This window comes from Scyliorhinus canicula, chromosome 14, assembly GCF_902713615.1.
Source record: "Scyliorhinus canicula chromosome 14, sScyCan1.1, whole genome shotgun sequence".
In the NCBI taxonomy this organism is placed as follows: Eukaryota; Metazoa; Chordata; class Chondrichthyes; order Carcharhiniformes; family Scyliorhinidae; genus Scyliorhinus; species Scyliorhinus canicula.
The window spans coordinates 101523824-101550819 of record NC_052159.1 but is presented as its reverse complement, the minus strand read 5'-3'; the positions used below and the strand labels follow the sequence as shown (position 1 = coordinate 101550819).

At 46.2% G+C, this 26996-nt stretch overlaps 1 protein-coding gene across 4 annotated transcripts in view; it reads left to right on the top strand.

Moving 5' to 3' along the window:
• Positions 1–26996, top strand: part of tpp2 (tripeptidyl peptidase 2) — a 189453-nt gene that overhangs the window by 135451 nt on the left and 27006 nt on the right. Inside the window, exons 23-25 of one of the 4 annotated variants that reach the window (XM_038818142.1) lie at positions 738–816; positions 1945–1983; positions 17319–17420. In XM_038818142.1, coding sequence (XP_038674070.1) covers positions 738–816; positions 1945–1983; positions 17319–17411 — 211 coding nt within the window. In that variant the 3' untranslated portion in view covers positions 17412–17420. The remainder of the gene's footprint in view (positions 1–737; positions 817–1944; positions 1984–17318; positions 17421–26996) is intronic. The other 3 variants (XM_038818140.1, XM_038818143.1, XM_038818141.1) reach the window with 3 other exon arrangements.

Genomic DNA, 26996 nt, shown 5'->3' with positions numbered 1-26996 from the left:
AAGATGCCTAGGTCATGAACAGGCTGTTGTACAGATGGCAGGTGATACAAAATTGTTGAACATTTGTAGAATAACCAAGTTTACCCAATTACTGACCCCCCTCACCCTTTCCGTACCTGTCTCACTCAAGCACCCATCAGAAATGGCAACTAGAGAATTTGCTCTTGGTTTCCATTCAAACTGGATGGCACAACATAAAAAGATTGCAAGGTCTACAAAATGTTGTAAAATGGACAGATATTAGTCATAAAAGATTACATTTTAACTGTTTCTTAGTTTTTAATTTGATGTTTATCTGATGAACTGAGCAAAGTTTCAATCATTAGTAGAGTCACTTGAGCTGCATGGGATGCCTGGTCGAGTGAGTTTGTGCAGTTTAAAAGCTCCAAACAATGTGCCACCCACAGATATAACTGAAACTACAGCAGAATAATGGGTTTATCCACAAGGAAAATTGTCAAGGAAACATCATGATCACTGGGCTTGGGTATATAAATTCAGCAATACGGATTATGGCATCCTAAATGAACAAGTAATTTCCAAATATTTAATGTTGGTAATTGAATACAATCTTTTAGAGGTAACTTTAGCTTAATTACATCCTTTCCATTTGTTTTTGTTGAAAGTTATAATTTCCACGACAAGGTAATTGCTGAATTTGCCTACATGCAGGCAAAGTCAAAATTTGAAATGGTATCACAGTCTCTCTTAATCTAACCTTGTATGATTAATTCTAGGATTCCTAAAGGAACGGGGCCAGGTTGTTACCTGTCAGGAACTTTAACGCTGTCAAAGGGTGAACTAGGAAAGAAAGCTGTGAGTACATAGCTCTTCCAAATCTGCCAGAGATGTGCCTTTTTTTAACTATGCAGTGTATTTAATCTAATTTACCCTTTTCTTTCTGATGCTGCCTGACATGTAAACCTCTGCTTCTATAACACTCCCCTTCTACAATACCAGTACTATTTATTGGTTTCTGCTTTTGCATGCATCCTGGAATAGTTGAACTTGAGGGTTGTTTGGTATTTGTGTGTTATTAGATAATTTATCCTATTCAGGCATATCTGGACAGAGTAGAGTTCTGTGATTTTTGTGAGCTGCAGCTTATTATTCTGTGAAATTATGTTCTAACTTGGTGTAAAAGCACCATACAAATAGAACAGACACAATCTATCAGCTGTATGTTTTGAATTAAAGTTCCCCTCATAATGAAAACAAGCTTGCAGGGTCTGCCTACAATTTGCCAGATTCAAATGATAAGTAGTATGGATAAAGAGGATGCAATTACAATTTGTTAAATTTGCATGTTGTTAAGATGTCAGTATGTGGAACAAGTTAAATTTATTTACTAATGTGCCCATTTTAAAGATGCTGAAAATATTTAACCAAATAAAAGATAATTGATGTTTTATTTGGCTTTCAGTTGCTCCTGTCCATATTTCATGCTCGTACATTCTGTAGATACTGTAATCTAGTTACTCCTACATACTGCAATATATTTCTTACTTTAGATCAGCAATTACGATTTGAAACATGTGAACGATGTCAACAGTTTTAAAGCATGTTAACATCAGAATTAAAATATGAGGCAGGAAGTGATTTCACATCAATTACAGATGAAAATGACTTCAACCACTGAGAAGTATGCTATGTAGCTTTGGAAAGTATAGCTTGGTCTAAAATGTTCTTATGTTCCATTGCATCTGTTGAGATCAAAGTCTAGTTTTTCTCATCTGTTAGATGTTAAATTAAGTCTCCTGAATTTGGCTTTCACAACTATGTAGCAAATACCAGTAAGGGAGTTCTTATTGTCGATCTTGAGTTGGCAAGTTTTTGTTTCTTTTCAAGAAAGGGTACCAACAGAACCCCAAGATGTATTAGAGAAGGTCTCCAAATTGTGCAGTGTCTGCATGTTTTCTTACAGTATGTTGTTCTGACACCCAGGGGCAGGCTGCTTCAAAACGTCAAGGAAAATTTAAAAAGGTACTGCATTGTCATCTGTCACTACGCTATTTATTGTGATTCTAACAATTTTTACAGTCTGGCTGAAATTTCTGAAATATTTCAATGCACATTGGGACATTTTTTAAATGTATTGTACTATTTAATTTGAACCAATACATTATTGTTCTGACTACAGAAACCTGCAAAAAAACTGTGAACATATCTTATTGTTTTCATCAAGCAGTTCCTTTCATGACCAAGTGAAATTGGTTGTTTAGGAAAGTATTTCAGAATAAATTATGAATTTGTATGGAGTTACCATTTGCTCCTATTGCTGAATTGTTACTCTGCCACTTAACTTTGGACGCCCAGCAACTGCTTGATCCAAGTACAATTCAATTAGAAAGCCGCATTTTCTAAGAAAATTATGCAAACACTTGCAAATCCTAGCTCTTTCATACCCATGAAGGAGCTATCGAGAGACTTGTTCTTTAGTTTGATATTCCATATTTATTGTTTGATGTCAATATTGATGCTGTTCAGTATGATTTAGAAGTTCAGAGATCCCTTCATTATTAACTATATCCTGTTTTTTTTTAAAGAAAGTAAATTATTTGCTCAACGTCCTTGAAATCACTTATTTTTTAGTGTTATTGAACCAAATCAGAGTTCTGGCGGGCTCCCAGGCCGGTTCCCAGGCCACAGAAGCCCCTTGGTGGGCAGCAACAGGGCAGAGTGTCTCCCTGGCCCACCCCCTGGAATACAGCACCTTGGCACTGCCAGACCGAGTGGCACTGCAAAGCCGGCAGGAGCGCTGCTAGTGTGTCCCTGTCGAGAGCCAGGGCCTGAGGGGAGCAATGCCCATGATAAGAGGGTGAAGGGAATGTATAAAGGGTGAGGGGTACAGGGCAGGTAAGCGGAGGGCTCTGGAAAATTGTGGGGGTTAAGGGTGTGGGTCCTGGAAGGGAGAGCCTGTAAGGGGGCATGGAGGGACCCATAGGGACGGTGTCCTCACTTTTGTCGGGGGGGGGGGGCAAGGCAAATGCTGAAAGAGCCAGTGGGAAACTCCCAGCAAAACCCACCGCTTACAAACTTTTCCATTACCTTGCGCCCAATATTTAGGCAGTGGAGAGGCTTCAGAGCAGATTTACTGGGCTGGTACCAGAAATGCACATGCATACATTTCAGGAAAGGATTGGGTCTCTTTTCACTTTTAAAAAGACTGATGGGTGACCTAATAGAGGTCTTTAAAAAAGCAAAGGTTTTGACTGAATGGACACAGAGAGAATATTTCTTGTGGAGAAGAGGATCCTAGTAATGAATGTAAGAGCATAGATATGTGGAACTTGCTACCAAAGGGAGTGGTTGAAGAAAATAGCTTAAATGCATATAAGCAGAAGTTTTTTGACGAGTTTCGGGGGAAGCTGAAGAAGGATTGCAGGAGGCTAGAGTAGAACATAAACAGCAGCATAAACTGATTGGACTGAATAACCTGTTTCTGTGCTGCACATCCTTTGTAAACGTAGCCACATTTGGAGATGTTTTTAAAAATGTTACTGACAAGCTAAAACTATTTAAAATTTATTTTTGCAGGGTAGAATCTTGAAATCTAAGAGTTGTTATTAATTGATGTCCTTCCTTGGACAAGATTTTGTTTCTTTACATTTCCGGTTTTATTTTCCAAATGTGGATTATTGCAATTGGAGACTAAATGACAACTTAAGTTGTATCCATAATGCTGTGGTACTCCTGAAGTGCAGAAACAAATTATACAAATAATGTTTGATCAAAATTGCTTAATTCAAGTTATCTGATTCAATTCAAAAACATCATTATTTGTTGCTTAATCAAATTATTGGAAAATTCATTTTTTTGTGAATTGTCAGGAACAGACTGTATGAAATTGGGATTCATCGAGCTTGATACTTAATTTATTTTTTACTACCCAATAAGATATCAGCATCTTGCATCTACATTAGCACTAAAGTACATTGTGTGCATTATTGGTTATCTGTTAATAGTGCGCCATAATCTACAACTTAAAATCTGTAACTAGCCCTATTGATGATAAAGTTCTAAAATTATTTTCTTCAGTTTCCAATGGCTCACGAGATAAACTCACTATCTAGTATGTCATTCATGACATAGGCCAGGCAATCCTAGAATAGATTCCTAGTATGTTCTGACCTCTGCCATCATCTACTGATGCCTGCATGAATTTAGCTTGTGTGGACATCAGATAAGAGTGGGATTAAGGTTAATTTTACCTCAGATTCGGAGGAGGTGCTGGAAGCAGGGACGATAGTAATGTTTAAGGGCCATCTTGACAAATATATGAATAGGGTGGGAATAGAGGGATACGGACCCCGGAAGTGTAGAAGATTTTAGTTTAGACAGGCAGCATGGTCGACGAAGGCTTGGAGGGCCGAAGGGCCTGGTTCCTGTGCTGTACTTTTCTTTGTTCTTTGTTGAAATTCTTTCCACAATCAAATAACCTCATGGTGCTTGTTGTCTAGCCTCGAACACAAAGAGGAATCACCCCTCAGGCAAATTCTGAACTGCTGGATGCAGTGAGATTTCTTTGGTCTTCGTTGAATATTGAAGTATTTTCTTATACTTTGAAAGCTTAGCTTGAAGTAAGAATAGAATAAAACATGAAACAAAAATAAGTATGGCTCATCAGAAGCCTCCTTCAATAGATCATCTATTCTATCCCGTTTATTAAATCTTCTGACAGGGAGTCCTGTTTTTGACTCCTTTCCATTGAATATTTAGTGTGAATATCGAGGTAAATTTATTAAGGGAGGGAATGTAGTTACAGGTGTTTGAACAAACAAATTCAAGATTCCTTAGCCCTGAAATGAACTGTTATGTTAGTCTGTCTTCTCCTTGACTCTTACACTACCTCTTCTGGATTCTCACTTCTCATTGCAATTCATTGATTCATGCTGAAAGTGCTCTTGTGTATTAGCCTCCGATGTAATGCCCATGGTGTCAAATGACTTTCTGCCATTTTGAGGTTAACGCTCAGTCATGAGTTGTAACTATTCGTGTAAAGCACCTCGTGGAACACTTGTTTGAAAGGAACAATGAAATTACACAATCTGAAAGAGGCAAACTGTGCAGACTGATCTTTTGGGCTTTTTGGGGAAGACTACATTTTAATTACAGTATGCAGTCAGATTCCTTACAAAAATGCACAAATCTCCTTTTCACCAATTCTTTATTGGGATGTTCAGGAAGCTCTGTTAGCACTGAAATATTTATTTTCTATGATTGTTTTGTTTTCCCCCAGTATTCTTGTTTCTTTAGTGCTCAAAAATATTAAGAGGTTTTTGTTGCATGAAAATAAATGTAAAATAATTAAGTGGATTAGTCAACAATGTATCCATTAGCTCGTTTGCAAGCACTAATTCGGATTAAAATCTTGTATTTTTATATTTCAAATCTGGCACTCCATAGTGTCACGTTATGAATCGTGCAAGTGCTTAGTCTGATACAGTTCAAGTTAGTCCACCGGACACACATGACGGTGGCCCGGATGAGTACGTTTTTCGGGGTAGAGGACAGGTGTACGAGGTGGGTGGGAAGTCCGGCAAATCATGTCCACATGTTTTAGGCATGCCCGAAGCTTAGAGGGTTTTGGCAGGGGTTCACAAGGGCTATGTCCACGGTACTAAAACATGGATGTTGCCAAGTCCAGAGGTGGTGATTTTTGGAGTGTCGGAAGAGCCGGAGTTCAGGAGGCGAAAGAGGCTGACGTCTTGGCCTTTGCCTTCCTGGCAGCCTGGAGACGGATCCTACTAATGTGGAGGGACTCAAAACCCCCAAAATTAGAGACCTGGGTTACTGTCATGGCTGGGTTTCTCAGTCTCGAGAAAATAAAGTTTGCCGAAAAGGGTCAGTGTTAGGGTTCACCCAGAGGTGGCAGCCGTTCATCGACTTTCTCGAAGAGAATTAAAATGTCAGCAGAAGCAGAATTCCAAAGGGGGCAGGGGCTAGACTATTGTTTTATTGGTGGGGGTGTGAAGAATGGGATGGGGGATGGAAATGTTTATTGTACCATGTTTCTTTTGCTGTTATTATTATTATAAAAGCTACAAATACCCCTAATATATTATTTTTAAAAATGAATGGTGCAAGTGGAATGAAGGACATTAAACAATATTTTTCTGTTTGGTGAATTAGCAAATTGACAGTGATTTTTTTAATGGTACATTTATTGATGAAATGGAGGGATGACATCCAGATCCGGCAGCATTTGACTTCAGTTTTCTTACAAATGCTGAGGGAGTTCCTGTATTCAATTGACTGGCTGTTGGCTTTTATATATGTTTTATATTTTATGAAATTATATTCAGTTTTACCTTTCTACAACACCCCTAACCTGATGGCAGTCATGCTATCTGCACTGTTATTCCTGTTATTTCCTTTGTTCCCATTTCTTTTATTTTATTATTTTTGGCTCTGGACCCATAATTGGGATGTGCCTTTAAGCAGAAAACTAAGTTACAACAGTCTGATTGCCTGGACACTGTTCCCAGGTTTTGTATTTTAGAAGGAAGAAGCCAGACTCTTCAGCATCACATGGGTCTTCGGAGCCAACTTTGGAGGGACTCAATTCGATTGGTCAACTGGCAACCGATGGGTTGGCCAGGGACAGTGTTCAGCCTGACAGCGTCAGTAATGCTTTCTCTCTCTCTCTCTGTTTCTCTCTCTCTCTTACTCTCTCTCACTCACTCTCTTACTCTCTCTCACTCACTCTCTTACTCTCTCTCACTCTCTCTCTAAATGATACCAAGTCTGCAAAGAAAGTTGACAACCTTGCCAAAGAAAACCATCTCAAGTCTCGAAGGAATAAGTACCAAAACGAAAGCCTGAACTTCAGAACTACCTTGACTCAAAGTCTTCCCAGTGATTCATCCTTATCCTTTTATTTTTATGAATATTTTATTTCCCATTCCACCACCCTTTCCCCTCTGTTGATTGTCTGTGTGTGTATATATAGAGTGGGGCAAGTTAGGATGGGGGGGTTGGGTAAGGGGTAGTAGATAGTTACATTTTCTGTCAGTTTCAGTAAAATACTGTTAGTAATAAAAGGTTTGTTTGTATTTTAAAGTTACAAACCTGGTGACTGTCTTTTATTGGTCTCAAACAAGGACCTCGGGTATTTTAAATAAAATCTAATTTCACCAGTGTTGTGATTCAGGGTCAAGTGGGACTGTTGACCATACACTAATCCAAGGGGTTGTGACCGGACATCTGACATCAATTGAACCTGCATGTTCACCTCAAGCGAATCCTGAACTACGACTCATAAGTCCCTTTGTGATTAAGATTTACGAAGCATTTCCCCATTTTCATTTCATTTTTCATTTAGAAAATAGTCTATGCCTCTTTTCTACCTACCAAAATACATAACTGTACACTTTTCCACATTGTATTTCATCTTCCACTTCTTTTCCCACACTCCGAGCCTGTCCAAGTCTTTTGCAGCCTCCCTGCTTTCTCAACAATACCTAACCCTCTATATGGACAACACGGTAACACAGTGGTTAGCACTGTTGCTTCACAGCACCCAGGTCCAATTCCCATCTTGGGTCACTGTCGAAGTGGAGTCTGCACGTTCTCCCCACGTCTGTGTGAATTTCCTCCGGGCACTCCGGTTTCCTCTCACACATCCTGAAAGGCGTGCTTGTTAGGTGAATTGAACATTCTGAATTCTCCCTCAGTGTACCTGAACAGGCGCCGGAGTGTGGTGACTAGGGGATTTTCACAGTAACTTCATTGCAGTGTTAATGTAAGCCTACTTGTAACAAAAATATCTTTGTATCATCTGCAAACTTAGCAACAGTGCTCTCAGTTCCTTCTTCCAGATCATTAATGTATATCGTGAATAGTTGTGGTCCCGACACTGACCAATGCGGAACACCACTAGTCACCGGCTGCCATCCTGAAAAAGACCCCTTTACCTTCCCTCTTTTTGCCAGTCAGCCAATCCTCAATCCATGCCAGTACCTTGCCCCGAACACCATGGCTCTTATTTTCTTTCGCAGCCTCTTGCACAGCACCTTCTGGAAATCCAAATAGATCACGTTCACTGGCTCTTCTTTGTCTAACCTCCTTGTTCCCTCCTCAAAGAATTCTAACAGACTTGGCAGGCATTATATCCCCTTTTCAAAGCCGTGCTAACTCAGCCCTATTTTACCAGACCTGGAATACCTGACTGTGAAGTGCCGCCATACTATCTTCCATGTGAGTTCACTTCAGCCATTATCACAGCGGTCTACATCCCACCCCAGGCAGAAGTGAAGAAGGCGCTGGACGAACTGTACAGAGTAATAAACAACTACGAAACAGAACATCTGGAGGCCTTCTTCATCGTGACCGGGGACTTCAACAAGGCCAACCTCAAAAGTGGACTGACAAAATTCCACCAGCACATCTCCTGTCCCACCAGGGGCGACAACACCCTTGACCACTGCTACTCAAAAATCAGGGGCGCCTACCGTTCCATCCCCCGACCGAACTCGGAAAATCAGACCATAAGCCAGTGCTCCTTCTCCCGTCATACAAGCAGAAACTCAAGCCGGACAATCCAGCTAAGAAGGTCGTGCAGTGCTGGTCAGAGGAAACAGAAGAGCTCCTCCAAGACTGCTTGGAGACAGTGGACTGATCCAAATTTAAGAACTCAGTAACCAACTGAAATGAGTATGCCACCACCGTAACAGACTTCATCAGCAAATGTGTGGGCGACTGCATGCCAACAAAGCAGTATGTACGTTTCCTCAATGTACGGAAACCATGGCTCAATCGCGGGGTTGACTCCCGACTGAAGGACAGGTCTGAGGTGTTCAAGTCAGGCGACCCTGACCTACACAAGAAATCCAGGTACCCACCTCCGCAAAGCCATCCGAGATGCCAAGAGAGAATATCAGACCAAGCTAGAGTCACAGACTAGCGTTACAGACTCTTGGCGGTTGTGAAAAGGTCTAAACAACATAACGGGCTACAAAGCGAAGCCGAGCAGTATCTCCAGCAGCAACGCACCCCTCCCCGATGAACTCAATGCATTCTGTGCTTGGATTGAGAAGGAAACCAACGATCCGCTGTCAAGTGCCCCAGCAACTCATAACACACCCATACCCACCATCACAGCTTCCGAAGTCAGATCGGCCTTCCTGAAAATGAACTCTCGGAAGGCGACGGGTCCGGTCGGGATCCCTGGTCATGCACTCAGAGCTTGCGCATACCAGCTGGCAGAGGCGTTCGTGGACATCTTTGACCTGTCCCTACTCCGCTCCGAGATCCCCACCTGCTTCAAGAAGACCACCATCATACCGGCACCAAAGAAGAACCAAGCAACGTGCCTCAATGACTACCATCCAGTGGCCCTGACTTCTGCCGTAATGAAGTGCTTAAAGAGGTTGGCCATGAAGCGCATCACCTCCACACTCCCAGAACACCTTGATCCACTGCAATTCGCATACCGCCGCAACCGGTCCACAGCAGATGCCATCTCCTGGCCTGACACTCATCCCTAGAGCATCTCGGCAACAAGGACTCCTAAATGAAAAATGAAAATGAAATGACTTATTGTCACGAGTAGGCTTCAATGAAGTTACTGTGAAAAGCCCCTAGTCGCCACATTCCGGCGCCTGTCCGGGGAGGCTGGTACGGGAATCGAACCGTGCTGCTGGCCTGCTTGGTCTGCTTTAAAAGCCAGCAATTTAGCTCAGTGAGCTAAACCAGCCCCTGCCTATTCATCAGACATCAGAATCCTTATTTATTGACTACAGCTCCGCCTTCAACACCATAATCCCAGCCAAGCTCATATCAAAGATCCAAAACCTAGGACCTGGCTCCTCACTCTGCAACTGGATTCTCGACTTTCTGACCCACAGACCACAATCAGTATGAATGAACAACAACACCTGCTTCACAATAGTCCTAAATACCGGGGCGCTGTAAGGCTACGTACTTAACCTCCTACTATACTCCCTGTACACACGTGACTGCGTGGCAAAATTTGGTTTCAACTCCAACTACAAGATTGTTGACCATACGACCATAGTGGGCCGGATCTCGAATAACGACGAGTCAGAATACAGGAGCTGAGTAGAGAACCTAGTGGAGAGTGATGCAGCGACAACAATCTACCCCTCAATGCCCGCAAAACTAAAGAGCTGGTCATTGACTTCAGGAAGCAAAATATTGTGTACACCCCTGTCAGCGTCAACGGGGCCGAGGTGGAGATGGTTAGCAGCTTTGAATTCCTAGGGGTGCACATCTCCAAAAATATGTCCTGGTCTACCCACGTCGACACTACCGCCAAGAAAGCATAACAGCGCCTATACTTCCTCAGGAAAATTGAGGAAATTCGGCATGTCCACATTAACTCTTACCAACTTTTACAGATGCACCATAGAAAGCATCCTATCTGGCTGCAGCATAGCCTGGTACGGCAACTGCTCGGCCCAAGACCGCAAGAAACTTTAAAGAGTCGTGAACACAGCCCAGTCCATCACACACATCTGCCTCCCATCCATTGACTCCATCTACACCTCCTGCTGCCTGGGGAAAGCGGGCAGCATAATCAAAGACCCCTCCCACCCGGCTTACTCTTCCAACTTCTTCCATCGGACAGGAGATACAACAGTCTGAGAACACGCACGAACAGACTCAAAAAACGCTTCTTTCACGTGGTTACCAGACTCCTAAATGACCCTCTTATGGACTGACCTGATTAACACTACACCCCTGTATGCTGCACCCAATGCCGGTAGTTACATAGTGTACCTTGTGTTGCCTTCTTATGTATTTATTTTATTTCCTTTTTTTTCCATGTATTTAATGATCTATTGAGCTGCTCGCAGAAAAATAATTTTCACTACCTCGGCACGCCTGACAATAAACAAATCCAATCCAATCAATACACTTCCAAGTCCTCCACAATCTCATCCTTAATAATGGACTCTTAAGTGTGCTGTTTTGTTCATATCAAATTACTGTGTGTAGTATTGGTCATCATCCATCATGAAATTAGAAATTATGGACTTTGTTTACTGTGATAAAAATGGTACTAGTCAAACTACAAAATGTTAGCCTAATTGTGTTTTTTTTTTCAAGTAATGTCGTACGTACACTTATCAGTGCGTTCATATTGTGCAACCTTGTATACAACAACCTTATATTTGTAAAATACCCTTAATGTAATCAAATGTCGCAAGGCACATGCAAGGCATTCTAAATCAAAATTTGAAAGCAAGTCACATAAGATGATGTTAGGGCTGAAGGCCAAATGCTTGGTTAAAGAGGTAGGTTTTAAGGAGCATCTTTAAAGATGCAGGAAAGGCACTGAGAGGTTTAGAAAGGATCATTTTTTAAAACATAGATTAAATTTTATGGTGGTGGGGACAATATGGAGTATTATAATCACACTAAGAGTTGACTTGCATAACAGATCACGGGCGGGATTCCCCGACCCCCCGCCGGGTCGGAGAATAGCCGGGGGTCGGCGTCAATCCCGCCGGCCGCCGAAATTCTCCGGCACCGGAGATTCGGGGGGGCGGGAATCGCGCCGCACCAGTCGGCGGCGGCTCACAACCCCCCCCCCCCCCCCCCCCCCCCCCCCCCCCCCCGGCGATTCTCCGGCCCACGATGGGCTGAAGTCCCGCTGGTTCTTTGCCAGTCCTGCCGGCGTAAATTAGACTAGGTCTCTTACCGGCGGGACCTGGCGGCGCCGGCGGGCTCCGGGTCCTTGGGGGGGGGGGGGTGATCTGGCCCCGGGGGCCAACCGATCCGCAGGCGGGCCTGTGCCGTGGGGGCACTCTTTTCCTACGCGCCGGCCGTGTCAGCCTCCATGACTCCGCGATGGCCGACGCATAGGTGAACCACCCCCTGCGCATGCGCCGCGATTACGTCGGCAGCCGCTGACGCTCCTGCGCATGCGCAGACCCGCACCAGACGGTGGAGTCCATTCGGCCCCGGCTGACGTGGCGCCATGCCAAAGGCCTTCCACGTCGGCTGGGGGGGGTGGGGGAAACCACTCCGGCGCCGGCCTAGACGCTGCCGCACCTTTGGGGTGGGCCGACGCCGATGTGGTTCACGCCACTCCATCCTGCCGGGACCCCCCGCCCCGCCGGGTACGGGAGATTCCCGCCCCACATCTCCTATGCTGTTATTGTCCCGTGCTGGAGATAACATGCTCAGGATTAGCAGGTATTCCCAACTTGTTTGGTAGTACAGAACTTGAATATTGCTGATAAAAGAGTGATGGCTTAATTTTACGTTCTCCCGCCAGCAAGTTGGTAAGCGGGGTGTAAGCATGAAATAGATCGAATGGGCTTCCCGCTAGGCTTACGCCCACCCCAACTGTTAAGTAATTTTTCCTGGGCCGGACAAGGGATGGGATTCTCCGACCCCCCCCCCCACTGGGTCGGAGAATCGCCGGGGGCCAGCGTCAATCCCACCCCCGCCGTGTCCCGAATTCTCCGCCACCAGAGATTCGGCGAGGGTGGGAATAGCGCCGCGCAGTCGGCGGGCCCCCCCGGCAATCCTCCGGCCCGCGATGGGCCGAAATCCTGCTGCTGTCAAGCCTCTCCTGCCGGCGGGAATCAAAACACCTACCTGACTGGCGGTGCGGGCGGGCTCCGGGGTCCTGGGAGGGGGCGGGGTGGGATCTGGCCCCGGGGGGTGCCCCCACGGTGGCCTGGCCCGCGGCCGGGGCCCACCGATCGGCTGACGGGCATGTACCGTGGGAGCATTCTTTTCCTTCCGCCTTCACCATGGCGGAGGCGGAAGTGACCCCCTTCCCTGCGCATGCGCGGGGATGACGTCAGCAGCGACAAAGTCCTTTCGGCCCCGGCTGGCGTGGCACCAAAGGCCGTCCAAGCCAGCCGGCGGAGCACCAACCACTCCGGCGCGGGCCTAGCCCTCAATGTGAGGGCTTGGCCCCTAAAGGTGCGGAGACCTCCACACCTTTGGGGAGGCCCGGCGCCGGAGTGGTTCACGTCACGCCGGGACCCCCCGCCTCGCAGGGTAGGGGAGAATCCCAGCCAAGGTCTTAGATAGTCGCCCACCCTTAACCCAATTGAGGCCCTTAAGCGGCCAATGATTGACCACTTAAGGGTCATTTCCCACCCAACCTCAATTTTTTGGCAGGTGGAAGGAGTTCACAGATATGGGGGAAGCCCGAAAATAATCAGGTTTCGGCCTTGATTCGGAAAGGTGGGAGGGCGTCTGTGCCAGAAGCCTGCTTTTATCTTTGACTACCTCAGCCCAGGCCTCCCCTGCCTTCCCTATGCTGAGACTCCAAAAGTGACCTTTTCCTGGAAATCCAGGACATAGGCTTTGGGGCTACATGCAGTCCCAGTCCTGTCCGCAGTAGCTTCTGACACTGCAGGGGCGAGAGAGCTGCCAGTAAATCAAATCCTACCGTTTGTCATGCAGGGATTCGAACTGGGGTCCCCAGAGGATTACCCTGGATTACTTATCCGCGACAATACAACTGCGCAACCACCTGCCCTCTGTTATGTTTGTTGGTGGTCATTGCTGTTAAGGGTATACCAATTGAGTGTTTAGTTGTATTCAGGTGGTGAACATTAATTGGGGTTGCAAGTGCTCAAAAATAAAAGAGCATGTTGAAAGAACATGTTGGTTGGATGTACACAAGCTTAAAATAATTTATGTCTGTAAATAAAAGATTGTAAATACAGGAAGACTCGGGCTCAGCTCTATTCTTCATCTGGCTATTAGAGTTCTAGCATGATAGCAGTGAATGGCTGCCTCAAGGTTGGAAAGCAATAAACTAAAATCCCAGCAGCTACTGTGTAAAATGACAGAAAGCAACCCTAAATTGTTAGGGTACAATTGTCCTCTAATGTTACCGGAATTTGAGCCGCATGACGAGGTAAAGAATGAGCTTGATAAGGAAGCATGTAATTACTCTAAAGATAAACATTAAGCATCATTTTTGTGTTGCCCCTTGCTGCATCAAGTAAAATCAAAAATGTAAAGCATTTTTTGAGATGAATGCTGTACAGTTGAATGGCGATAAAGGTTTTCACACTCGATGACCTGTGAAATGCCAATGAGGCCTGATCAAAATTTAATAGCTTTCTGCAAACAGTCATTCCATGAAAGAGTATGTCAAGGACTTGAACTTTGGCAACCTTTTGTGCAATTTATTAAATTTGGGAATTCTTGTATCTATACTAACCTTTAAGTTAATAGATTATACTGAGGTGTCTTATATGGAGAGGCAACTGATCCCAATTAGCATCCAGTTCTCCGAGAAGATGTCTTGGTTGGATCAGATATTTGTTGCTTTTATAGACTTCCTGGAGAAACAGTCATTACCTTCAACGTCCGTGGAATAAATGATGCCTCCAGTGATGTCACAAAGAATAGAAGAAAAGAGGCTTTGAAATATTCCAGATACCATGGGTGCGATTCTCCGCTCTCCCACCCCCCGCTCGGATGAATCGCCACTCGCCGTTTTTTTCACGGTGAACGGCGATTCTCCGGCCCGGATGGGCCGAGCGGCCTGACATTCCCGACCGGTTCACGACGGCGGCAACCACACCTGGTCACTGCCATTGTGAACATGGGCTTCAAATGCTCGTTTGTGGCTTGTGGGGGGCGGAGAGGGGAGTGAGCACCACGGCCGTGCTCGGGAGGGGACTGGCCCGCGATCGGTGCCCACCGATCGTTGGGCCGGCGTCTCCAAGCGACACACTCCCCTCCGCAAGATCAAGCCGCCACGTCTTGCGGGGCAGCGGAGAGGATGATTGGAACCGCGCATGTGTGGGTTGGAGCCGTTAGCCGTCGTGACGTCAGCCGCGCATGCGTGGGTTGGAGCCGGCCAACCTGCGCATGCACGGCTGACGTCACTTAGGCGCCGCCGTCGCGTCATTCTCGGCGTGCCACCTTGACGCAAGTGTCGAGGCCCGGTGGCCGAGAGTTACGGAGCGCCGCTCCTAGCCCCCCGGGTGGGGGTGAATAAGGTGCGAGGAGCAGCCTCCGAGGCCTTCGTGAAACTCGGCCGAGTTCACGATGGCGTTCTCGATTCCGCGGGGGAGCGGAGAGTTCCGCCCGATGTGCAGGTACGGAAGAATTAAAGACCGACAGAATGGCGATGGAAACACCGATAGCAAATTTGGCTCTTATCAACAGAAGACAAAACTGAGGCTGGTTTAGGGGCTGGTTTAGCTCACAGGGGCTGGTTTAGCTCACTGAGCTAAATCGCTGGCTTTTAAAGCAGACCAAGCAGGCCAGCAGCACGGTTCGATTCCCGTACCAGCCTCCCCAGACAGGCGCCGGACTGTGGCGACTAGGGGCTTTTCACAGTAACTTCATTGAAGCCTACTCGTGACAATAAGCGATTTTCATTTTCATTTCAAATGGATAAATAGGTTCCAAGATTGCCCAAAGAAAAATTAATAAAATGCTGTATCATTAAGCAGCGAAGAGGAAGAATCTTTGAAATGGCAAATGAAGAAAATAGTTCTGAGGAAATTAATGGCAATAATGAGAATAATGCATCTGAATAAGTAATACTTGATATAGGGAGTTTTGCACACGCAATGAATGTACTAGAGCGGAGTCCTTTTAATTATAGGGTACAAATGCATTTTTAAAATTTATTTATGGGATGTAGGCATGCCTGGCAAGGCCAGCATTGTTGCCCATCCCTAATTGTTCTTGAGAAGGTGGTGGTGAGCTGTCTTCTGGAACTGGTGCTGCCCATGCGGTGTAGGTACACCAATAGTGCTGTTAGCAAGGAAGTTCCACAATTTTGATCCAGCAATAGTCAAGAAACGGTGATATAGTTCCAAGTCAAAATGGTGGTGAATGCCAGCCAGGATCTAAGCGAGGGTCCTGACACCCATTATGGCAGGGGTTTGGGGCGGATCCTCAGTTCAAGATGTAGGAAGACCTATCAGAAGCACTGATGAAAGGTTGCATCATCAGAACAGATGCAGCATAGACAGAAACTGAGAACAGAATGGAATCCCTAAAGGATGAAAAGTGTGAGGAAGTATAGTCGAAAGTGGGCATACATTGAATATTTGTTGATAGCCTTTCCCCAGACACAAAGTCAGAGAAGTTGAGGAAAGGAAGAGTCAGAAATGAATGATGATGTGGAGATGAGAAAAGGATGAAAATTGGAAGCAAAGTTGATGGAGGTTTTCCTGTTCCGGGCTAGAGGAGGAGCTACAGCAGCATAGTCATCACTGTACTGACAAAATGCTGAGGGACGCGAGTTGTATTGCAACAAGTCAGTTTCAAATAACCCAAGAAAGGGCAACAGAATTAAGATCCATATGGGTACCCATAGCAACACCTTTTGGAAAAAGTGAGTGAAAATAAAGACAAAGTTGTGAGATGTGTGAACAGGTTCAGCCAGGCAAAGACGGTTAGAGGATGGAAACCATTTGGGCATCCATTCAAGGAGGTAGGGGCGAGCCTTAAGACCATCCTGGTGGGGGATGGAGGGGTGAAGGGGAGACGGGACCAGAAAATTGAAAACTGTCAAAACGACAGAGAGCTCCGGAAGAGCACCAGAAACAGACAAAACATTTTACATAGAGGATTATGAGGCTGTAGAATGTACCACCAGAGCTATTGATTGAAGCAAAACAAAACTTCACATTTAAGAAAGAATTGTTCTCACTGGAGTTCAGAAGAATGAGGGGGGATCTCATAGAGACTTATAAAATTCTAACAGGACTAGGGTAGATGCAGGGAAGATGCTCCCGATGGTGGGTGTGTCCAGAACCAGGGGTCACAGTCTGAGGATTCAGGGTAAACCATTTCGGACAGAGATGAGGAGACATTTCTTCACCCACAGAGAGTGTTGAGCCTTGGAATTTATTACGACAGGAAGTAGTTGATGCTAAAACATTGAATATATTCAAGAGGCGGCTAGATATAGCACTTGGGGAGAATGGGATCAAAGGCTATGGGGAGAAAGCAAGATTAGGCTATTGAGTTGGATGATCAGCCATGATCATGATAAACGGCGGCGCAGGCTCGACGGGCCAAAAGGCCTCCTCCTTCTCCTATCTTCTATGTATCTATGTAACAAAAGTTGGATTAATATACAGAGGATACAGATAAACACCATCACAATCTAGTTAAGCAGAACATCCTGTTGTACTTTCTATGCGCCTAGAATGCATTTACTTTATTTTTAAAAATTAAATTGTTTGCAGATGACAAACCAATTTTTAGTTGCATGAGATACACTTGGTTATCTCTTTCTTCTCTTCCTTGTTTTGTTCATGTTTATGTGACAACGCAGTGCTACATAACTTTACTTATATTAATTTTTGTCCCCATTTTAAAAGTTATTTTTACCCCTCTTTTAGGTCCCCCACGCATGTATTATTGCCCAGCTGAGAAGGTGGGAAAGCGACCTGCTCCCCAAGCCTCTTCTATTGCTGTTCTGTAACTACTGCTAGGAGGTGCAGGTAGTGACGTGCCGCTTTTTGTTTTTGGCTTGGTTTTGTCTTTTTTTTAAACTTCTTTTTCCCTCTTCTCTTTTCACTCTCCCCACCCCAACACCACCCCCCCTCCCCCACCCAACTGAAACACATACTATCTTTGCTCAGCGTCTTCCATCAGCAACCTGTAATCTGAAATTACCATCTGGGTGTTCACAGGTGTGAATATGGACCTGAGTATTTTTACTGCACTTTGCAGGCTGGGCTCCAACTAGGCAAAATCATGCTGGTAAAATTGATAGCAAAATTCCCTAAAAGAGTCATTTTCAAATCGGAACAGTGACCACGAACAGTGCTAAAGTTAGAACTGTAATTTTGGGTCTGGCTTAGAGTCATCTATTTCGGGGGAAGTTCTGACTAAACTGGAAAAGCCTCTAACCAGATTTTGTATTCTAACTAGAATACATGAAATTTGCATTTGCAGTATCTGAGTAGTTAGCTTGTGCAAAATTTACATCCAAGCAGTTATCCATTGCTCAATCTACACCACCGTAATAACAACATGTATTCCTTTTGTTTTTTATCTGTAACAAATTTCTTCAAACTCTTATTCAAAATTCTAAACTACGTTTCCAGAAATATATAGGCCAGAGCCATTTGTAAATTCGTAACGTTCTTCAAATTAAAATTTAACCTGGTAAAGGGGTGGCTCATGTGAACTTGCATACATACCAACAGAAGCTAAAATACTCCCTGTTAAAAACGAGATGTCAGAATACATTTGGGTAGGTGAGGGAAAGTTCTTTTTTGGAAGCACTGCTGTTCAGTCCACTGTGTCCACATTGCTATAATAGCATTCAGCTATCTGTTGGTCAAAACAGACTACTGTTGGAGGTGAATATGTGCTGCACCGACATTCAGCTCTGTGGCTGTATTGACTGTGGTACTCCATTAAATGCAAATATAACATCTTATAGAAAAAAGGGGTTAGTGGCATGTCCTGTAGCTTGAGTTATGCTTTAGTGATGGTGAAGTTGACAGCTGATAGATTAACTAGGTAGTGCTCTCCAATCTTGTCAGTAAAAGCAGTTGATGTGCTGAGAATTAGCACTCGTGCCTTGACATACAATAATAGCAATATGTCATTTTTTTTTCCCCAAGTGAATGAAATTTGCTTATACTTTTAACCAAATTTTGTGTTGTGCCATCTCATGAGGAAAGCATCTTATTACATAATTAATTCTAATTATAGCAGATTTTAGATTGTTAGCACTATTTTAAAGGTGAACCATTTTAATGTTTTCCATTAGGGAATGCAAACTGCCTCTACCAACCACCAAATCTTAGTCCCCAAAGTGGGGTAGCACGGTAGCAGAGTGGTTAGCACAGTTGTTTCACCGCTCCAGGGTCCCAGGTTCGATTCCTGGCTTGGGTCACTGTCTGTGCGGAGTCTGCACGTTCTCCCCGTGTCTGCGTGGGTTTCCTCCGGGTGCTGTGGTTTCCTCCCACAGTCCAAAGATGTGCAGGTTTGGTAGATTGGCCATGCTAAATTGTCCTTCGTGTCCAAAAAAGGTTAGGTAGGGTTACAGGGGTGGTGTGGGCTTAAATGAGTGCTCTTTCCAAGGGCCAGTGCAGACTCGATGACATCATCTTCTTAAGAGCAACTAGGGATGGCCTCCTTCTGCACTGTAAATTCTATGGCTTTACGAAAATATTTTTTCATTCGTAATTCATGGCCCTCATATATGTATTTCAACCATGTGATTCTATGTAAACTAGTTTGAATGAATACCAGCATTTGATGATGAGTGAAATGTAGTCAATACATATTTCTTCATAAAATCCCCAGCCCAAAAAAAGGTTCCGTCGATGACACCCAGGGATGAATGAGCATTGCACAGACTGATCTGAGAACAAGGAAAATTCCAAAAAAAAAACCATTGCGGTAGTGTGGAATCAAAATTACTGTAATATTTAGAACTGAGACAATATATGGAATCTAAGCTTAGTACTGAAGGGGAGGAGGGTGGAGAAAGAGGAAAGGGAGTAAAACATAATAGGATTAAACTGAAAGAAAAAGACTATTATCATCCTCAAGCAGAACATTTGAAAACATAAAAAAACCCACAATTAGCAGCAGTCTGTTTTTTTGTTTAATTCATACGTGGAATGTGGATGTGAGTGGCAAACCCAGCTTATTGCCCATCCCCAGTTGCTCTTAAAAAGATGATGTAAGCTGCCACTTAAATCACAGCATCCTGTATGGTGAGGTGAAGCTTTGAGTTAGGCTATTCCAGGATTTTGACCCAGCGATGATGAAGGAATGTTGATATATTTCCAAGTCAGGGTACTGTGAAATTCCCAGGCACCTGCAGGCCTTGTTCCTCTAGATGGTCAAAGTACTGCTAAAGAAGCCTTCGCATTTTTCAGCATTGTTGCAGGAAACGAGGAACTATTGCCATAATCAGTTCAGCTCAGCTGGCTGGACAGCTGCTTTGGGATGCGGAGAGATGCCAAAAGTGTGGGTTCAATTCCTGTACCGGCTAAGGTTATTCATGAAGCCCTCCTTCTCAACCTTGCCCCTCACCTGAGGTGTGGTGACACTCAGGTTAAATCACCACCAATCAGCTCTCTCCCTCAAAGAGGAAAGCAGCCTTTTGTCACTGGGACCATGGTGACGTTACTTACTTTTACTTAGTACACGTGAACCCACATAAATGTAAACATTTATATTGTGTACTTTTTATATTATTGAAAATATTTAGTTTTGTAAAGTTTGAGAATATCCAGCAGCCTTGATTTCTATGTGGAGTATCTATTTTGTGCTTTGGTTTATGCCCCCTAATCCAAACATGTGCAATTTTGTTTTCTAACTGCACGTCACTATTGGTGTTTGATATTAATCTCCAGATTTGCCCTAACAGCTTTTAAAGTAACAGTGGCTTCTTGAGTTTTCTTTACATATTTCCTAAAAGCAATCATTATGCAAGCACAGCACTATTTGATCTCTTAAGTTCAACTATAAAGTGCAATTCAGCCACTCTTATATAAATTATTATTGGCCGTGACGGATGTTGAGGTCAGGGATAGGTATGTGAACACTCTTGAGAACATCAGTATATCAAAGGAGGAAGCGTCGCGTATACCTAAATTGTATTAAGGTTGACATGTCCCCGGGGCCGGATGGGATCTATCCCAGGTTACTGCAGGAGGCAAGGGGAGAAATAGCTAGGGCCTAAACAGATATCTTCATATCCTGTTTGACCGCGCGCGAGGTTCCAGAAGACTGGAGAATGGCGAGTATTGTTCCCTTGTTTAAAGAAGGTAGCAGGGATCATTGTGTCAGTGGATATATGGCTCTGGATTCTCTAATTCTGGGGCTATGTCCACATGCTGGCATAAGAACAGGGTCGTTTTACGCCAGAAAAAATGGTGCAAAACAGCCACGGATTCCTTGTTTCAATGGGGGCTAGCAAGCCAGCAGCGTAGAGCACCTGGTTCTAGCTGCCGATACGCCCCGGAGAAATGCCACGTGTGCGCACGGTGGCGGCCTGCAGCGGCTGTGCTACATGGCAGCGGCAGCTCGCAGACCCGGCCCGTGCGCCCCAGACGCGCCCCTCCCCCCCCCCCCCCACAGTGTCCCCTCCCCCGCTCCCTGATCGGCCCTCCCCTGACTGTGACACAGCTGAGTCCGCAGCCGCCACGCCGAGTTGCCAACGGGTGAGACCACACGTGTCCCACGCCGTCGGGAACTCAGCCTTGGGGGTGGAGCATCGGGGGGCGGTCCTCAGGCCGCTTTGGAGGGGGCGGAGCATCGCGAAAGAGGCACCGCCCCCGATTTGGTCGGGAACTCTGATTCTCCAGCCGGTTGCCGGACGCGGCTTTGCCATCGGCAACCGGAGAATCCAGCCCATGGTTCCTCACCCTATCATCTGACTCCTTTAATCAATACAGAGATTAGTTTTTTTAAATATTTGTATTCAGGATATTTTCCATTTTACAATCTGCACAACACTCATTCAACTATATACAATTTTAATAATAGACATACAACCCACCATTGCACCCTGTGTGCCCCGATTAAATTTTTGCAAACCACCCCCCCCCCCCCTCCCAAAACTCCCTATTTGCTGACGACTACCAATTCTTGAAGAAGGATATAAACAGCCCCACGTTGGATAGCACCCCTCCTCCACTGCCTAATGGCGTACTTAATTTTCTCCAGTTGCCGAATCTCCGACAGATCTCCCACTTGCGCCGTCGCCTGCCACCCTAGCAAAGTCCTCTCCGGGCTATCAGAGAGGCAAAGGCCAATACATCAGCTTTCCTCTCCTCCTGCATTCCCAGCTCATCTGATACCCCAAATATGATCCCCAATGGACCCGACGCCACGCTCACTTTCCCAATTTCAGACAGGAATAAAACGTGTGTGTAAATCGCGCGCCCCCCCCCCCCCCCCCTTGATCACATCCGTCCTTCACCTTGGAAGGGGAAACACACTCATGCTTATTTTGGCCATATGCGTTCTGTGCACTACTTTAAACTTAATCAGGCGCAGTCTTGCAAATACAGTAATTAGTTGAGGCCCCAACACACATTCCTGTTTGATACCACGCAACCACATCCTGCCAATAGGAGTACCTGCCCAGTATCCCGACACTGTGTCTTCTTTCCCTCAGCCAATCTTCTATCCAGCTCAAAAAATCGCCTTCATTTCCATGAGCTTCAGCTTTAGTCTCATTTGCAGGTCTTTGGGCACAATTCAACCAACCCGTTATACCCGGCCCGGTCTGGGCATGCCGGGTAAATAGCAGGAAAGGTGAAAATCGAGATTTATACTGGGTGCTAGCTAAACCAGTTTGCAGTTTACCCAGCCCGTTCCCGATGGCAAGTTCTAGATCACGCCCATAAAATGGCGAGCATATCATTAACCCTCATTTGAATTAATTTCAATCTCATTAGGGGGAGGGAGGGGTGGGGGAGACCCTTGTGGTTGGGCTTGGTTGGTGGGGGCTGAAGCGTTCCAGGTTGAGGGGTTGCCCCTGGGCCGGGGGTGGTCAGGGCTCCGAGTCTGTGAGGCCTTTAAGCCATCTTTAAACATTGTGGAGACCCATTACAGGGGGAACGACAGCTGCAACCTATCTGGCCTACCAAACACTTCCAGGACAGAGGCTTGGTGTGCCTTCAATGCTAAAAATCAATTTCATTCCCCTTGACTGTGAGCAGCATCTAACTGCACAGCTGACGGATATTGCAAATGACAAATTAGCCTTGTTGTGAAAGCACTTCACAGCTGTTAGCTGTGTTTGCTGCTTGCTGCTGCTTGTGGGTGCAAGTGCCTGGAGGCTGCTGTTGCTGTTTCCTTCCTTTTCAGTAATTGGAAAGAAGGACAATTATTTATAAGATACCTGGATCCTGGAACATTGGGTTCAGGGGAATGTATGGGTCCAGAAGGCAATCTAGTTTGAAGCAAGAAGACGCTGTGGGACCCGGTGCACTAATTGGCACGTCACCGCGGGTTAAACCCGCTGGAAGTCAAGGATGGTCAACTGCACCTTGAGCACCAGAGGAATATGTAGGTGACAGGATTTGGTTCGGGTGAGATTGGGTCGTGTGGGAGGGCCTGTTGCTCCTGTACGGAGAATCCCACTGATACTTGGAATAAGTAACACATTAATGGACAGGTCATTTCTACGGCAATGTTCTGGACATGATACACATTCTCCGGCTTATCCTCTGTTTCTGTTAAGGAACCTGCGAGGTGTGATACCGTGTGTTTGTTTGTTTTTGTGAAAATGAGCTGATATAGTTTTGTATACTAATATGGAACGGTGACGTTTCCTTGTTGTTTCATGGTTAGTGCGATATTTGGAATGTCACGTAATTGATTTTCAAATCTTTGTTACTACTGTTGACCGTTTGTTGAACAAAATATTCTTAAGTGCCTATTCCAGGGTACACATGCCATGCCTCAGAGGATGATTAGTGTACAGCATCTCATGGAAACCTTGAAGCCTGAACTCTCGGAGTATCAGCACCATAGAGGCAGCTGCCAACAATCAATCACTAAAGAACTAGGCTCTCGTGACCAAAAGCTAAGTGTGGGCATCAGGGCAGGCATCAGAGCACGGCCTCGCTAATGTTCCTGGCAGAGGTCTGGGGTACAGGGGCTCCTGATGTGGCCAGGAGTGAGTGTGCAGAGCAAGGTTTCCTAGCGCAACTGACTTGCTCGACGGCACTTTGAGAGAAGGCGGAGAGTCATGGAAAGGGTGGGGCGGGATGGCCTTGTGGGATTTGAGGGTCCTGGATTGGAAGCCCCAACAGATTGTCGAGATCTCTCCTCCAATTCCTTTCAGATTAAATATTGTTTGTTGGTGTTGATCCCGCAGAGGCTGCCCTCGCGTTGCTGGTGACAGCCAAAGCAGGCAGACGTCAGAGAAGGCAACTGCAGAGGCAATGCAGGCTGGAGATGCCACCCCAAGTGCAGGGAGCTGCGCATCAGGACGAGGAGGAACCCAGAGGGGATGCCAGCGACGGCCCATGGTACAGGTGTGGTTGGTCTTTCGATGAGATGACAGACAGCTTGTGCCAAAGAGACTCCGTCTCAACAAAGAGGCAGTGCGCTACCTGTGCCACATCCCTGTGGACATGGCACCCATGGAGGAGAAGGTCATTCACTCTCAGTGGCCATGAAGATCACCGCAGTCCTGAACTTTTATGAAACCGGGACATTCCAAGGCTTGAGTGAGGCCTGTGCGGCATTTCTCAAGTTATAGCCCACAGATGTATCTGGGTAGTCACGGATGCCCTGTATGTCCGGGCATCCAACTACATCACCTTCAACCTAGACTAAGCCCATCAAGACACCCAGGCTAGAGGATTCTCCACCATCGCTGGGATGCCGCAAGTCCAGGAGGCAAAGATGGCATACATGTCGCCTTGCTCGTACCAGGGCATCAGGGAGTGCTCTTTATTCACAGGAAGAGGTTCAACTCCCTGAATGTTCAGATTGTGTGGCACTGTTGCCTCCATATCATGCACATGTGTGCACGCTACGCTGGGAGCATGCATAACAGATACATCCTTGGGCACTCTGAGATCCCCGGGCTCTTTGAGGACCACCCGGAATGACTGGTTGGCTCTTGCGAGACCAGTGGTACCTGCTAAGGTCCTGGTTGGTTACGCCGGTGCGGAGTAATGAAACCGAGGCAGAGACCTGATATAATGAGGCCCATGTTGTTGCCATTCCTGCTGTCATTGAGTGGTGCATCAGACGACTCAAAATGTGGTTCCAATGCCTGGTCCACTCTGGCGGTGCATTGCAATCCCCCCCCATGTACATCAGAGGTGTAAGCCACTGCTGCTTTCCACGCCCTATGGTCATTAATGCCTTTGGTGAACCTTCTCTGGAGGGCCTAGACTCTGGGGGGTATAGCCGACTTACTAGTTTTACTGGTGTGATTGTGCTACCATGTTCTGCCCTCTGCCATTGAGATGCGCCACTGTCAGGAGGGGTGGATTTGGAAGAACTGGAGACTACCATCCCCCCCTGGTCTGTTGTGCTCTCCACAACCTGTCACAGCAGCAGGGCAATATGCTGGCGGAGGTGGACATGCGGCCTCATCTGAGGAGCAGGCGTTCCAGGAGGGGCTGGAGGACATAGGAATCCGAGGCATAAGTAGGCAATATAGCCCTTTACACCTGCTCTGCCATTCAATCACATCACAGCTGATCTCTTCCCATTCTCAAATCCACTTGCCTACCTGTTCTCCTATCCCTTTACCTGTTTTGTATTAGAAATATATCTGTCTCCTTCTTGAAAAAATTTAATGACTCAGATTCCACCACAGTATGGAGAAGTGAGTTCCACAAATTCACCATCCTCTGCGAGAAGTAGTTCTTCCTCCTTTCAGTTCTAAATCTACCACCTCTCAACCTATATCTGTGGCCTCTTTCTAGATTGCCCCTCAAGGGGAAACATTTACTTTATCAACCCCTTTTAGTATTTTATATACCTCGATCAGATTCCTGCTCATCCTTCTAAACTCCAGCCAGTATAAGCCCAAACTGTTTAATCTCCCCTCATACTTCAACCCTTTCATCCCTGGAATCAATCTGGTGAACCTCCTCTGAACTGTCTCCAATGCCACCCCATCCTTCCTCAAATAAGGAGACCAAAACTGGATACAATACTCCAGATGTGGCCTCGCCAAAACCCTGTACAATTACAACAGCTGGGGAGGAGCCGCAGGAGAAGCCTTGGATGGAGGCCAGGTAGCGACAAGGGTCCAGCACACCCAAAGGACTTGGGAGGTCTTCATTCACACAAGGTTCACATCGACGAGGCTATGTCCGTCAGCTCAATCCCCCTCCCATGATCCTCTCTCTCCTTGATCTTTTGTGTTTCATGGCCTATTGCTATGTCCAGGTGTGTCCCAGGATGCACATCAGAGGTGTAAGCCACTGCTGCTTTCCATGCCCTATGGTCATTAATGCCTTTGGTGAACTTTCTCTGGAGGGCCTAGGCTCTGGGGGGTATAGCCAACTTACTAGTTTTACTGGAGTGATTGTGCTACCATATTCTGCCCTCTGCCATTGAGATGTGCCACTGTCAGGAGGGGTAGATTTGGAAGAACTGGAGACTGCCATTGTCTCCTTGGTGGATCGCCCTGGGTTGGCCTCCAGCACTTCCTCCTCCGTGATGGTGCCCTTGGACCCTGAGTTCTCCATGGGACGGAGGGGCAGCTGGAGTGAGCTTCCCATTGTCTGCACCATGGTGTTGATGCCCTCTGTGACCGGGCCACGCTCTGGAGTGCCTCAACAATGTTAACCTGTGCGACTAGGACTTGATGTTGAAGCCCTCAACCACCACCGCTCAAGGCAGGGCTGTCGTGCTCCACGCTATCCACTGCGGTCGCCACCCTAGATGTGTTGATACCACGCATTGTCGGCAACATCTCCTGCAACCAAAGCCTTTGGGACTCCTCCAATTGGCTGCGCAGTTGATGGATTGTACCTGATATCCCCTCCTGAATATCACGGCTGTGTCTTATCTGGGAGAACCTTCTCCAGTGGCTCAGCATCTGACAGGGACACAGCTGAGTTCAGGGATCCAGCAGACCTCCTACTGCTGTCTCCTTTGGATGTTCCTGCTTCCACCTGATGTGCATCAGCAACTGCGTGGTGCTCACTAGGTTGTGCCCCAGAAGCCTGTCCACCAATGTCGCCCACCGTGGTGTTTGTCTCTGCGCTGGTGGAAGGTGGGGGTGATAGATCTGATGCCTCGATTGTGGTCTCCTCGGAGCTCTCCTCCGAGGTGGTTTCTTGGGTGGCGCGAGGGGGTGGCAAGTGACTCCAGATGGCCCAGCCTCATGAGATGGAGATCCTGCGAGACAATGGACATGCGGTCAGTGAGAAAGCAGGATAATTTTGTCTGACCTGAACGACTCGCTTGAGACAGGTCACCGGGGTGAAGGGTTAGTGCATCCTCAACTCTGTGGAGTAGGCCAACCTCGCTGTCAGTCACTGCTCTCTCCTCCGTCAAACCCACAATCCCCAGGGTGTGTTCCTCATAGGGGGTGAGGACTTGGAGCTCTGGTACTC